Source organism: Bactrocera neohumeralis, chromosome 5 (assembly GCF_024586455.1).
Source record: "Bactrocera neohumeralis isolate Rockhampton chromosome 5, APGP_CSIRO_Bneo_wtdbg2-racon-allhic-juicebox.fasta_v2, whole genome shotgun sequence".
In the NCBI taxonomy this organism is placed as follows: domain Eukaryota; kingdom Metazoa; phylum Arthropoda; class Insecta; order Diptera; family Tephritidae; genus Bactrocera; species Bactrocera neohumeralis.
The window spans coordinates 31,852,398-31,868,126 of NC_065922.1; the positions used below are offsets into that span (position 1 = coordinate 31,852,398).

General features: G+C 37.9%; 1 protein-coding gene and 1 long non-coding RNA gene across 2 annotated transcripts in view; one reads left to right on the forward strand and one right to left on the reverse strand.

Moving 5' to 3' along the window:
• The window catches only part of LOC126759580 (uncharacterized), a 497,180-nt gene that overhangs the window by 383,477 nt on the left and 97,974 nt on the right, over positions 1-15,729 (forward strand). The window lies entirely within an intron of this gene.
• Positions 1,218-11,020, reverse strand: LOC126759534 (protein yellow-like). The gene is made up of 2 exons (XM_050474398.1): positions 10,562-11,020; positions 1,218-2,641 (listed from the first exon to the last, which is right to left on the reverse strand). Exons 1-2 carry the CDS (start codon positions 10,806-10,808, stop codon positions 1,407-1,409), a joined length of 1,482 nt encoding a protein of 493 aa, XP_050330355.1. The 5' UTR covers positions 10,809-11,020; the 3' UTR covers positions 1,218-1,406.

Below are 15,729 nucleotides of genomic sequence, written 5' to 3' on the forward strand. Positions count from 1 at the left end.
GCCTACACGATTTTGTAATCCTAGTGAATAAAACCAGTTCGGTTTTACTTGCGTGACCGGTTTCATCAACTGAGCTGCTTACGATGTTAAGGTACCGCGGAGTTAGCTCGCACACGGTATTCTAAAGTTTTGTCTCACCCATGAGAACTACACCGTCCGCATAGTCAATCATCCGGCAATTCCCCAAACTTTTCAAGAAGATTTTAACCAAGATCCAGAAAAGTGGCGAGAGAACCCACCTTGAGTGGCCCCGCACGGCCCAACTTTGCCACGATAGTTCTGTTCGATTCTACGTCAAATCTGTTTGCAGCTCTAATCACCGCATTCGGCAAAATATTATTGAATGCTCCCTCGATACTGAGGAATGTCGGTACGGCAAACTTTTTGTTCCTTATGCTGGTTCTGTTGCAGTTGCGCTGGTATAATACCATCCGGCCCATGGGGACTTGAAAGGTTTCAATGAGTTGATCGCGCATGTCAGGTAACGTTCATTCAAAAGGCTCGGAATGGTCGCAGTTTGTCCTTAAAGCTTAAAGGTGTCCTCGCTGTGTCCAGCTGCCGTTCCTACCCTTTAGGTACCTCAAGTGTATGGTGTTCCTTACGAAGATGCGTCTGAACCTTAAATATTCATAACAGCGTTCTATCTTTCTGCAGAAGGCCTTCCGTGAAGACCTCATGGTCATCCTTATATCGGACTTATAGATTGTGATTCCAGTCTTACACAGCGCACAGTCGTTAGTTGCCCCACTTTTCAAGGCCTTCTTAAAGAATCGTCTATCCATAATTCGGATTTCCGAGAGTTCCAATGTTCACCAGAGGGGTTTCTCTCTTCCGCTCGGTGAAGTAACAATGTATTCCGCGCGTTTGCGCGTGCTTCCTCTAAGGACTTTCTCAGCACCATTGAAGGTGGTTCCACCTCATTCGAGCATATGGTCCGAGATCAGTAAGAAACTTCCTTCTTTGTCGACTATTTTGGCGGTGATGATGTCAAGGCAAAAGAAAAACTTTTAGCATGTTTCGTACTAGTAAGCAAGCTCTCATTCTAACAAAAGACGGATTCGCCAATTGACAATCCGCCTTCATCGCTGGTTAGATTTGATCGGACCGAGTGTACCTCCATGGCCTCTAGGGCATCTTCGTTCTTTTGCTCTATCGCACTAAGGCATTGAAATATTACTATCTTCTTATGCTTGGAAATCATTTGCAAAACGATCATCTTAATAGCTAGAACATTGACTCTTTACCGCATATTTACTTGTATGAATGTGAAAATAATAAGAATGAGTATTTATTTACAATAAAATAACACAAATTGCACTAGATGATCTAATCTATAAGAAAAAAGGATCCGTGGTTGGAATTGGCAGATGAGAAGAGAAAACACAATGACTTGAAGCAACCACAGCTCAGTGACGCGCCCACCAGTCAGAATTACGTGTGGTAACAGAATTCTTCAAACTCTCCGAATGTCGTGGGAATAGATGTGGACCACCACTACCGATCTCATAAGACATACCATTGTTGAATACATAAGCCTTGGCTGGATCGGTTCCACTATAACCGGTACCCACAACTGGTGTTAAATAATTGCGGCTTGACGGCGCAACATGTGGCACATCTGCTTGACGGAAGAGGGGCGGACTATAAGCATTGTTACGTATATCGCAGACTGTGTTCTCAATCAAAGTACTTAATGCTGCAGTGTAGATACGGAAGTTCACATCATTGTAGTTCAGCTTGGAGAACAAAAAGATCGGCATGCGATCGGATAGTACCCAAACATCCCTATTCTCATCGATCTTCACATCGACGGGAAACACCAAACCAACATCATCACGATCCACAACACCATGAAATTGTGGCTGATACGGCATGGACGAGTGCCAACAGCCGACCGCATTCTGATCGATCAAATTGAACAGCTCAATGCCATCATCGCTCATAACGTGTGCTGTCGTATGCGAGTTGGGGCCACGTTCATCCAGCGCCACAAAATCGTGGAAGCTATTCTCAACGCGACTCTCATCACGCAGAATACGTGTCGACACCGCAAACTGGCGATGACTTGCCAGTGGACTGAAGAACATGGTACGATAACCATCCGAACGTATGGGTGAGAGTGACATACCAAAAACACCCTCATTACTCCATTGGTAGTTCACGCCGCCAATGTTGAAGTCACCACGCAGTGGATCGGGAAAGAAATATGAGTGTCCCGAAAAACGCCACGATTTATTTTGCTCCCACGAGTATACAATCAAACCATAGCCCAGTTCATCGGTAAAATAGGCGAATGCATCATCACATGATTTGCCAATATCAACGGCAATGTTGACAATAAACGTATTCGCATTAATGTCATCCGAACGTAGCTCGTAGCGGCGTATGCGCCTGTTCGTTTGCAAGTCAAAGACATTCACGGCATATGGGCATGGATAGGTGGTGGTGTTGAGGAGACCAAGAGTTCCGGCGTCAAGCACCCACAGGCGACCGCACTCATCCGCTTTGATGCGGTACGCTGTGGTGATGCTGTTCGCACAATCGCCAGCTGTATTGCTGCGCCAGTCGGGGTATGGTATCAGCTCTGGAGAACCCGTTGGAGTATGATCCATATTGATATAAGTCAATGTAGCCGGTATACCTGGAAGGAGTTAAATAAATGAATTAATTAGTTGTTTTTATATTGGTTGTCAAATATCTTCCTTCCGCCTTTTGGCTTTTGAATTTCGCGGCTATGTATAAAGCGCTACAGAGCTCGAATCCGGCAATACTATACATCTTGACATAACCTACAAAACGACGCTATGTATGATTAGGCTGGATATTGCGTTCAACAGTTAAAGATGTGTAAACATGGAGTTCACTAACGCCGAAATTCGCGCTAATTTAAAGTTTTCCTTCGTTAGCCGGCGTTCCGAATTAATGGTGTTTTGGGGATGGTACTCTATCACTTTGAACTGCGAAGAAATGGTTTCGGCGATTCAGATCAGTTGAAAACAACACAAGGAAAACATGAGTTAGACCGGCATGTGGCATCTTGTGACATCGCCCAGAAGATGGGAGTTAGTCACCAAACCATTTGAAACCATCTGCAGAAGGCTGGATACACAAAAAAGCTTGATGCTTGGGTGCCGCATGATTTGACGCAAAGAAACGAACTCGACCCATTTTTGAAACGTATGGTGACTGGCGACGAAAAATGGATCACATACGATAATATCAGGCGAAAACGGTCGTGGTCGCAGGCCGGTGAATCGTCCCAAACACTGGCCAAGCCGGGATTGACGGCCAGCAAGGTTTTGCTGTGTGTTTGGTGGAATTGGAAGAGAATCATCCACTATGAGCTGCTCCCATATGGCTAGACGCCTAATTCCACCAACTGGATCGCTTGAAGTAGGCAACCGACCAGAAACATCCAGAATTGCTCAACAGGAAGGGTGTAGTGTTCCACCAGGACTGCGCCAGACCACAAACTTCGTTGATGACTCGTCAGAAGCTACGAAAGCTCGGATGGGAAGTTTTATCGTATCCACTATGTAGCCCGGACATAGCGCCACGTGGTTATCAACTGTTCCTGTCCAAGGCGAACGCCCTTGTTGGTGTAAAGTTGAACTCAAAAGAGTTGAACTTGTGAAAAGTGGCTGTCCGAGTTCTTCGCAAATAAGGAGGGGGGCTTCTACGAAGGGGGTATTATGAAGTTGCCGTCTAGATGAAAAGAGATTATCGAACGAAACGACGCATATTTGAACTAAATCCGATCACTGTAACACTTTTTATAAAGCATTGAATAAAGAGCAAAAAAGCGGAAGGGAAATATTTGACAACCTTATTTTTGCCTATCCATGAAATATCTTACATATATCATGTTCTTACTATTAGTGCGACAAAACGACTGAATTTTGTCCCATATTTTCGTGGTCATACATTTGTTTAATTAAAGATCCCGCCCAAGTACAAAATCTTAAAGGGATCTCTGTAAATGATTCCTTTCAATCTTGTATTTTATCGAGAAAATATTTATTCCATTCAGTTCATATCTTTTATGGTTGGTTCACATGACCCCTGGGTATGGAGAGGTCCTACATAGTTTAGTCCGCCTCAAAATTCTTATACAGTTTACAAAATATTTTTAAGTATTATATGTCGGAAGTAGAATTGAAAATCCGACCTTGAGTGCTTGAAAAAACGTTATCTATCATTGTATGTTTTTATCGCTTTAGACATGGTTCGGAGTTAAATGGAACCAGTTTGCTTTGACAAGGCGCTAGTACCTTAAATTCTTCTACGAATTTCGTTAATTTTTTATTGAGTTGTTGGGAGACAGGGCCACTTAGATTGGGATTAACTAAAGTTTCCAAATTTTTGTAAGTTTCAAAATCATTTCTTTTCTGAATTTAACGTTCTTATTAAAAAATTTTTGGTTTCCTTATAACTCATTAATATAAGAGATCTTTCAAAGTTAATTTCGTCTCCATTCTGTCATTCACTAACTCGAATATTTTTCTTAAATTTCTTTATTCACAGTTTCTTCAGTTAGTTATTGCTTGAAGCAGACCCTTTAAGGCTCCGACCGGGTACACTTAGCTATTTCATTAAATTTTTCTGTAATTCTCATCAAGTTTATAAAATATTTTGATGATCACTAAGTACTTAAAGCTTTAAAGTTTTATAATGAATGTAAGCTTACTAAACTGGGTAATAGATATAGTTTGGCCAGTGGAATTATTGGAATCGGCTTATAGCCAAAACACCAATGTACAGTTAGTGTCTCATACAAAAACACTACACCCGCTTACGCATTAAGCTTCTGATTTTCTTAAACACCGTATGTGAACCGGCTAAAATTCGTTTAAATTTTCAATTGAAATTGAGTTATGTAAAACGAGCAATTTGTCAAGATAACGTTTAATTTATGTAACAAACAAAAACTTGTCTTGCAGTAGCCACTAATTTTATCTAAATTATTTAAATACATAAGTCAACTGATTTTAATTTGAACAGGCGTTAATTGCTTCATTTGTCAACAGGCCTCGTGTACGTATGTTCATCACATATAGACACACCTCAATCTGAGCTTGACTATGCGGTTAAATATTTTAAATTCAATTCAATAATTTTAAGATTTCTTTTTTGCACAATTGATATTTTTCGCGAATATATTTGTTGACAAGTTGTCGAGTGTTAGTTTAACATATGTATTTGTTGCAACTACTGGTTTCTTTAAATTAAATAAATTACACAAACGCGTGCTCAAGCGCATTCAGCGTGTAGTCCCCTGACGCGGAGCCCCCTTGGCTTTGTGTGTTGATTTCCCATATAATATATGATAACTTAATAGCAAGCAATTTGCGGTATAATGGCTATTCATATGCTATATTTTAATTTATTTGATGGATTGTGCATATTAATATTATTAATAAATAGAGTGTCAGTTAAATCATGTTCGGGTTAGGTGTTGATGTAAGATATTACTCTGCATATTGATTAGAAATTTTAATTTATGCTTTATTTAATTGAATTTAATAAATTAAAAATAATAGGAGCCTTTAAAATAAAATATCATAAATTATTGAATTTACTGTTGTAGACTAGTTTTTGCAGATTTTTATGGTAGTAGCGCGCTTGGGGTTGATTCTAGCTTTGCTAGTTCAGATTATGTTTTATTTGTACTCTTCGTTAAATTTAAATAAATGTATACAGAAAATATAGTTCAACATTTTTCTATTTTACTCCTTTTGCATTTCGGACATTTTGTTAGACTTTGGTAATGAGACCGACTATCCACAAAGTGGATTTCCTGTGCTGTCTACGCAGAGTCAAATTATGGCAGAATAGTATGCTTAAAACCAATTTTTTTGTAGGTATAATTTGCTAAATTAACCAATTATATACTTCACTAGAGGACCCGTCCACGCTTCACTGTGGCTGACACATAAATAATACTATTAATACCATCTATATAATTTCTATTATTTAGATTATGACTATAAGTTAAGGAGATATAGCGCTTATAGTGAACCAACTTGTGTTAGTTTACAAAAAAACATTTCGTATGTTAATAAAGCATTGTTTTTTGGGGGAAAATACTGTTGAATTTGGGCTCAGGGAAATCCACCATTGAAAAGATATTTGCTAAGTTGGAAAGAGGCGAAATGAGCACCGAGGACAATGATGCTCTAAAGTGACGAAAGCTTTGTACAAAGTGGGTGCCTCGCCAGTTCATAATCCAACAAAAACAACGAATAACTGATTCTGAGAAGTGTCTGAGTGCTCTTTTATCGTTTTAAAACAGAATTTTTGCGTCGGTGTGTGACAATAGAAACATAGCTCCATCATTTTCCACTGGAGTCCAATCGACAGTCAATCAGTGGTCTGTATATGATGGACCGGTTCTCATGCCTGGAAAGACGAAAAAATTTGGTTGCAAAGGTTATGACATCAGTCTTTTGGGATGCACGTCATATAATATATACTCAGCGATTGATTACTGAGCCAGTTATAATCTATATTATTTCACTGCGTATTTGGTTGCAGTTTCTTTTCTACTATTCCAAATACTTAGCAATTGTATTATTTTTGAGGAGGAATCTGTTAAAAATTATACCCATATATTTAAATGATTCATACAAACATGAATTTTGAACAAATGCTTATGATTTGAAATATATTTTTTGTATAAATGAGTTGTATTAAATTTTGACATAAAGAGATAAAAGGTATCCTATATCTTTACCCTGGTTCTGAGCTACCTCCCCACCAATTTTCAGCAAAATCGGTTCAGCCGTTCTTGAGTTATAAATGGTGTAACTAGCACAGCATTCTTTTATATACATATATAGATTAGTATCTAACATATGATCCATGTTTTTTTGCGGAAATCCGTTATTACTCTCATCATACATAAAACACTGATTCACGTTGGTTAAGCGATGGCCATACGCTGTATAGCGTTAGAAAGACAAAATTTCGTACTAAATAAACTTCTCAAGCGGTTTTTTGATTGCTTGACTCAATCTTGTTTAAGCATGTATTAAAGGTAGACACCAACAGGGATAAAATACGCCAGAAATTTCAGGTTTTCTTCGCTAAAGGCGAAAAATTAAGGCAGAAAGCTGAAAATGAGAATGAAATAGTAATTATGAGCTTGATTCTGTAATAGACTAGAAATAGAAATTTTGGTTTCGTCTATTCAATTTCGAAAAGAGGGAAGGGAGATCGAGGACAAGTCCTCCAAAGTCCGCAGTTTTCAGAGGATTCCGGTGATATGCAAGAAAGTTTGGCCAATATTTTTCTCCAACAATCATCCGCGGGCCCCACCTTTCTCTAAACGGCACTGCGTTTCATTTTGACGTCAAAAATACATCACCCCTATCCAAGGCCAATTGTCGAAAGCTTTCATACAATAAGAGAAATCGTGGAGTTCGACCATCATGTAAGCACTATTTTGATTACATAAGAATTAAACACTGCACGAATATCTATTTGAAACCATATTAATAAAGAAGGATATTAAAGGAGGTTTGACATATACTATATATTTTCCATTAGAGGTAACGCAACAAAATCTCATGGACCGAATGTGCATCAGCGAATCGCTACAGATTCACAACAAAATTTATCCGTTTCTAACGCGGCTGGTTTCTCGTGGGAAAAATGTGCTTTTGTTACAACTTCAAGCGAAAATGGTCCATATCGTGGTCAGCCCGCACAAGGATTGGCAGTGAGGAAGATTTTGCTATGAGTTTGGTGGTATTGGCAGGGAATTATCTGCTTTCAGTTACTCTCCAATGGCCAAGCTCTTTTCTTGTATATGGCAAATGAACATGCTAATGAAATATTCACCTCAAGAGAAGCTGCATTTGATCGATTTTTTTGACACTAAATTACTTTTGAATAGGAAATAATTATTGGTATTGATATGAACTTCATTTCGTCTCGTTAAATTTCTTCTCAAAACTGTCGGACAGATTTTTTTGATACTGTCCACTCAAAGAAGTTAACTGAGATTCCTTAATTTAAACCGTATAGATTAGATGGGTTAGATGGCTAATCAAAGATCGCACGTAGACTGCTATATTTAGTCTTTGTGAAGTCATAGAAAAGAAGAACTCCTGTGTTTGAAATTATAAATTAGCAAAACGCTTAGGAGTCAAAACAAATTTGCAAAGGCGTTTAATTTCCATTCCCGCCAGTTCGGTGGGATGTCTGAAGGTATGCGGGGTTGAGTCTTGACCTCCAAACCCGAGACAGTCAAGAAGGAAGTATTCCATACCGCTTCTGCAGATGGCAAAGATATCACTAGATCTCATGTGATCGTTTTTGGGCCAAAAGGCTTTTGCGACAGCGCATGTACTGATTGTGTGCCAACGCTGACCAAGCTTACGTGAAGTCCAGCTATTTAGTATTTACGTAATAAACTTTATTTTGTTCTTGTTTTTCTTTTTCGTAACTTCGAATTTGTCGAAAAGAATTTTTTGATCCTGCTCACTCAGAAAAGTTTATTGAGGTTCGTTAATCCAAAGTTCTCACCAGATTTAAAAAACCACAAGAAGACATCATGACTAAAGTACAGTCCATCTAATTTTCAAGAAAAAAAATCTAAAAGCCTTTTTGTGTACCTTCCTGTCGCATTTCCAACCGCTTCCGATCCTTTATAGATTTAATGAAAAAATTGTAAAGTCACATTTTTTAATGGAAAAATTTGCAATGCAATGTTACGCTTTATCTAAATTGTCACCCATTTAAATACAGTCAGGTACTCAAAGTGCTCGGCTACGTCGGTGGCTACTCTTTAGTTTAAACTTCGAATTGCTTAGCGCTTGCTGAGCAAAAAGACATTAACCATTTACGTCAAAATTAATTTGTCGCATGTTTTCAATTCCTGTCAAACATAAACTACATAATTGCTGCGTGATTAGTAAGCTAGTGACTAGTCGCTACTACTCTCGTAATTCGTTCAACACATTCAAACTCAGTTGTTCGCTTGACAGCAACTTGTCGAGCTTTTCCTGTGTGTGGTTGGCAAATCGCCTGGGGATAATCCGTGTATCGCATGACAGCTTAACTCATGTTGATTTAATAGCATTTAAGGCAACTAAACTCAGATTTATTTAATATGACAATTAACACATACAAAGATTGTATGATAAAAATGTCAAGCATAAAGGAAACCATATTGTGTGCGTGGAACAGAGTATATTTTCATATTTTGTATCGCGTTCGCCTGGAAGATGTTCTATGGTTTCTTTTCATTCTACCGCTTGACGACTTATAGTATAGTTGTAATTATATTGTGTTATATGTTACATATTAGCCTACTGGCAGGAATGCTAATTAATCAGTGACCTTTTAGCACTCCGACTAGAGTTCTTTGATGCCATGCAGGCAATTGTTGAGCAAGTAAGGAATTGACTTTTCCGAGATCCAGCTATATTTCCAAAATGTGTGTCGTTTAAATATCTACAAATAGCCAGAGGCATATGAATTATTTTTTTTTTTTATGGCGTTATGGCGTCTAATTTTCGTGGGGTGCCTATTGTTAGTTCATTGGCTTCACAGTTAACAGTGACATCACCACATATGTTCTGAAAAAAATTGCAGGTTTATCGTAAAATAGAAAGTTAGATGGATGCACGGACTATTTTCCCAAAACAACTTTGTACAAATATTAATTTGGAGGTATGTCACTTTATGACTAAAGATTGCCCAAATCAAACTATAAGTCTTCAAGCCCACAGATACCGGAAATGTGGATCCCACAGCTTAAAGTTGGCTTTTTACTGAAAATATCCGTCAATGTGTGATATACATATATTATAGGAATTCGGTAAGAATCATTTCATGATAATTGGTACTCGGAATGCCCAAAGTGGGTTAAATTGGGTCAATACTTCACTCATATAGCTCATATAAAGATTTTCGAACTCTGGCATGACTTTATACATCATCGGCCAATATGTGATTTATCTCACTGAAAACGAGGGAGCGTGTTTTGCTCATAACTGTGTATCTTTGCGCCTAAAATGGATAAAATCGGGTGAAAACTTGACCTAACCCCTGTATAACTTACATATATCAAGATTTTCGAACAACTGACTGACTTTATTCGATATGATTGGTGTTGGTATGTTAGCTATTTTAATGAAACCCAAGGAGCATTTATTAGTATGTAATCCAACTCCCATATTTTAAGAACTTAATTTTAATTGCTCAGTTTGTATGGCAACTATATGCTATAGTGGTTCAATATCGAAAATTCCCCCGAATGAGCACCTTCTTGAGGAGAAAAGTACTTTATAAGGTCTCCGATATGTTCTTTTGTGTGTTACAGATATCGTGGCAAGCTTACTCATCTCATTCTCAAGTCAACCTTTACAGCATTGAAATGTACAGGGATCAGACTTATAACTGCAGAATATTTACAATATCTATTCTGTTTTTAATAACAGAAAATTATCAGCTTTTCTTTTTCTAAATCACAGTATATGCCTTCATAGTAAAAAATTACAGCACACTTAACAAATTATCCTTTCACGTCCTTGCATTTGACGCTTGCACCTACCATCACGCCAACGTGGCACGGTCACAAACAGCCGATTGCCCCAGTGTTCCATGCCGACAGGCAATGCATTCTGTGGTATATAATCACCGGTAGCGATCGCCTGTTGCTTCAAACCAGGACTAGGAAATGCAAAATCCAATTCGGTCCAACTATAACGCTCCTGCAGTTTGTATGTGGCCTGCGCATGCGCAACAAGGCACAGCAAAGCAGCCAAATTGCGAAGTGTTGAACGCAAATTCGCCAGCATTTTGTTACAATTTTGTTTATTTTCTCTTTGGCTTTGAAAAAGGATATGCGTATCCTTATTTTTTGTTGTTGAGTATTTGAAATAAAACGTTCGTACAACGGCACAATGACACGCGCACGCTCGCACGCTCGCACACCAAAACACGCACTACCGTTTCCTTGCGTACAACGCGCTACTCGGTAATAATAACTGTATGCACCAACGTTGGCGGCGCTAAGACACGACTGTTGTCCAATTGGCAAAATGTTGCGACTTTTATAAACTTCCACAAAACGACAACGCAGCGCCGACAAGCTTCTTTGCACCTGTCACAGCAGTACGTGTAAGAATTTTAAAAACGACGCCTAAAAGCATGCCATACTTTCCTTAGTATTTATATTCCAATATATTTAAAAGACAAATTTTGTAAATTTACCGCATATAGTATAGCAGAGAATATCTCAGTTATCATTATATATTTAAAAAAAGTGTGTTTTTCTTATAATAATGTACCTTTATGCTGAAAACTGTCCTAGCCCCATATAAGTAATATCAAAATTTGCAAACGTCCGGCTGACTTTACTCCATATGATTAGTGATGGTATGTGAGGTGTTTTAATGAATCTCAGTGAATATTTTATTAGTATGTGGATATATACAAGGTCTGTCGCAAAAGAAACAGGACTGTTAAAAAACAACAAAAAACAAGAAAAAACGTTAACTTCGGTTGCACCGAAGCTAAATACCCTTCACAGGTGCATTTCTGTTAGTAACTATGTGTTCAGTTTGTATGGCAGCTATATGCTATAGTAATCCGATCTGAACAATTTCTTCAGAGATTACATTGTTGCCTTAAAAAATAATCTATACCAAATTTCGTGAATATATCTTGTCAAATGTGAAAGTTGTCCATACAAGAACTTGATTCCGATCGTTCAGTTTGCATGGCAGCTATATGCTATAGTTAACTGATCTGAACAATTTCTTCGGAGATTACATTGTTGCTTTAGAAAATAATCTATACCAAATTTCGTGAATATATCTAGTCAAATGTGAAAGTTTTCCATACAAGCATTTGATTCCGTTCGTTCAGTTTGTATGGCAGCTATATGTTATAGTGGTCCGATATCAGTCATTCCGACAAATGAGCAGCTTCTTGAAGAGAAAATGACGTCTGCAAAATTTCAAAACGATATCTTAAAAACTGAGAGACTAGTTCGTATATATACAGACAGACGGACATGGCTAAATCGACTCAGCTCGACATACTGATCATTTATATATATACTTTATAGGGTCTCCGACGATTCCTTCTAGGTGTTACAAACTTCGTGACAAACTTAATATACCCTCTTAAGGGTATAATTTATATTTTTCAAAAGTTATATTTTTTTATTCAAAGTAGTTTCCTTGTGCCTCGATACAGCGTTTAGCCTGGTCAATTAGCATTTCAAATGAGTGTTTAAGGTCATTTTTCGGAATGCTCTTGAGAATATCGGTTGTCGCCTTTTGGATAGCTGAAATGTCCTGAAACCAGTGTCCTTTCATGGGCAAATGAAGTTTTCCAAATAGGTAAAAATCACAGGGTGCCAGATCAGGTGAGTAGGGTGAGTGATTAATGGTTAATATGGAGTTTTTTGTCAAAAAGTCAGTGACAAGCGTCGACCGTTGACACGGCGTATTATCGTTCAACAGGCGCCAGGACCCTGCCTCACGATATTGTGGTCGAGCACGACGAATGCGTGACAAAAGACGCTTCATAACACCAAGGTAAAACATAGCATTAATCGTTTGGCGAGGTGGGACGAACTCTCGGTGTACAATACCCTCGGAATCGTAAAAACAAATCAGCATTGTCTTTATTTTTGACTTCTGAAGACGACCGACTTCTGATCGTCACAGAGGTCTTCACGACCTTCTTGGAATCGCTTAAACCACTCATGCACATTACTACGGGATAGGCACTCATCACCATAAACTTTTTTCAACATTTGAAATGTTTCAGTAAACGTTTTCCCAAGTTTAAAACAAAATTTAATATTTGCTCTTTGCATTTTACGACCGATGACCAAAAGCTGCTATCACTTTTTGATCGATAACATCGATTGTAGTTATCCAATTGTCTTAAAATTTTTACGAAATGTCAACAAGAAATCAAAGTTTTTATTTCATATACCCACTAATAGGTGGCGCCACCAAAAACAGTTATATTTCAGAAGTTATGTTTCTTTTGCGACAGACCTTGTATATAACTGCTTGTATTCCGATCCTCTGGTTGCCGTTTTGCACCTTAAGATATTTCCCTGGCTTTGATTCTTGCAAGTTGCAAGAGCATAAAATATTCGGTTGCATCTGAACATAGCCCTTCCTTACTTGTGTATTCTCATCACAGTAAAAGAAGAGAAAAAAAAATTGGCCTTTTATTTTATTTTAATTTATACAAAAAATTTAAAACAAAATGTCTTGGGGTAGCCGCAACTTTTATCTAAATTGTTTAAATTCATGAGTCAGTCAACTGATTTTAATTTGATCAGGCGTTAATTGCTGCATTAGTCAACCGGCGTCTTGTATATGCATGTTAATCATATATAGACACACCTCAATCTGAGCTTGACTATGCTGTAAATGCCGTTGTGTTTAAATATTTTAAATTCAATTCAATAATTTAAAGATATGTTTTTCGAACAAAAAATATCTTTCGCGAACATATTTGTTGACAAGTTGTCGAGTGTTGGTTTAACATTTTTGTTGCAACTACTGGTTTCTTTAAATTAAATAAATTACACAAACGCGTGCTCAAGCGGACACACTGTGTAAAACCCTGACGTGGCGCCGCCTTGGCTTCATGTATTGATATGCAATATAATATATGGTAACTTAATAGCAGCAATTTACGGTCTAACGGCAATTCATATGCTATATGTTTAATTTATTTGACAGATTGTGCATATTAATATTATTAATAAAGAGTGTCAGTTAAATCATGTTCGGGTTAGGTGTTGATGTAAGACATTACTCTGCATATTGATTAGAAATTTTAATTTATGCTTTATTTAATTGAATTTAATCAATTAAAAATAATAATCTTAATATTGGGTCTTTCACTGAGTAATTTCGTTTTTTTAGTGCAACTTTAAGATGATTTTTTATTGTGTAAAACATTTTATGAAGTTATATGTATATTCTCCATTTGATCCACCTTTTGCCATCTTTCGGGCAATGACAGGTAATAATCCGAATTTGCCAAGTATGGGAAATATGTTAGGTGTGGTAGCACATACCTTTCAAGCTGCAAAATCTCTTGGCGAGTCATCAAACTTGTATGAGGTCTCGCATTGTCCTGGTTTAACACTAGACCTTTTTCTATTAATCACTCTCACCTCTTCTGTTTGAGGTTATTGGCTTTCACTTTCTTTCTTTAAAAACTTGAGGAACCCATACATACTATAATTTTTGTTTCATCTACTTGTGAGCGGTCACGTTGGCAAATTCAAACTTTCATCAACCTTTGGAGTTGTTATTCGGCGGTTTGTATCTACAAACGACTTTATTTTGTCTTCATATCGGCTACAAGATGTCTTAAGTCGTGGTGCATCCATTCAAGATCGAAAACCTTGCGGGAACAGCGTTTTGAAACCTATTTATTTTGACATTGGCGTTCGCTCCTCAATAAATTTTTTTCTCCGTACACATCATATGGTTTTTTCCACTTTTGATAGTAAAACGGGCACCAAGCAAAAACTATTGAAATAAAATTAAGAAAGTTTGTTTCAAACAAGCCTTACTAACATCAGCTGTTCAGATATATAGCAATAAAGCGGTTAAGTGTGAAGTTGGCTGCGACAAAATCCAATAAGATCAGCTGTTGTAATCAAGCGAAATTACTTAGTGATCGACCCAATATATACAGTAAAATACATCGTTCAATATTTTATTCCTTTTGCATTTCGAATGATTTAAATTTGACATTTTGTTCGATTCGCCTCTTTTGCAAATTGCATTATTCCATTGAGTCCATGAACGGAAGAGGGAAGGGAGATCAGGAATAATTCCTACAAAGTGCGAAGTTTACAGAGGAGCCCGGTGATCTGCAACAATGTTTAGTAGATATTCTTCTCCAACAATTCACTGCGATCCTCCTTAATTTAAAAATTATCCTAAGTCTTTTCTCTGCATTTCGTTAGGAGACATCGTTAAGCTCAACCATCATATAAGCACTGTTTCGATTTCCCAGGAGCTAAACCTTACACAAAAATTTTGGACCAAATTTTCATCGGCGAGTGGCTGCGAAATCGCAACAAAATCAATCAATTTCTGTTTATATTATCGAAGAATACCCGAATAGATCCATTCTCCTTCGCACGCAACTAATGGAGCCATTTAATGGAAGATTTTGCTGAAGGATCTTGGCTTGCGGGCTTAAAAAATCCAACTGAAAAGGTCTAAAAATATTCTGGCTGCTAAAAATCCAGCTACCGTCCCATCCCTTAATTACCACAAAGAGAGAGGGGGGGAGTGTTTTTATCAAGGAATCGTCTGATCATTCATAACAGCCTTCTACCTTTCCGCCTTCTTGGCCTTCTTTATTTCGGACTTATAGATTGTGAGCCCGGCCTTACACAGCGCGCAGTCGTTAGTTACCCCAATTTTGAGGGTCTTTTTAAAGAGTTTTCTACACGGAGCTTAGATTTCCGAGAGTTCCAGTGTCCACAAGAGGGTTTTCCCTCTACCGCTTGGTGAAGCAATTTTGTATTCCGAGCGTATGGATCAGAATCAATCATAATACCGGTCCCTCTATGGGAACTACTATGAGAGGTGATTCCACCTCATCCTCGTGCGGCATTTAGGCCGAGATCAGCCAGAAACCCACTTCTTTACCGTCTACTTTCGCGGTGACGATGTCCCCTTCACTGAAATTAGACAAGAGAAAACTTGCGGCCTG

Excerpts from the sequence above, each read along its gene's own strand:
- LOC126759534 (XM_050474398.1), bottom strand. The coding sequence starts at position 10,808 with ATGCTGGCGAATTTGCGTTCAACACTTCGCAATTTGGCTGCTTTGCTG. Across the intron at positions 2,642-10,561 it reads CGTGCCACGTTGGCGTGATG|GTATACCGGCTACATTGACT; the intron begins GTAGGTGCAAGC and ends AACTCCTTCCAG.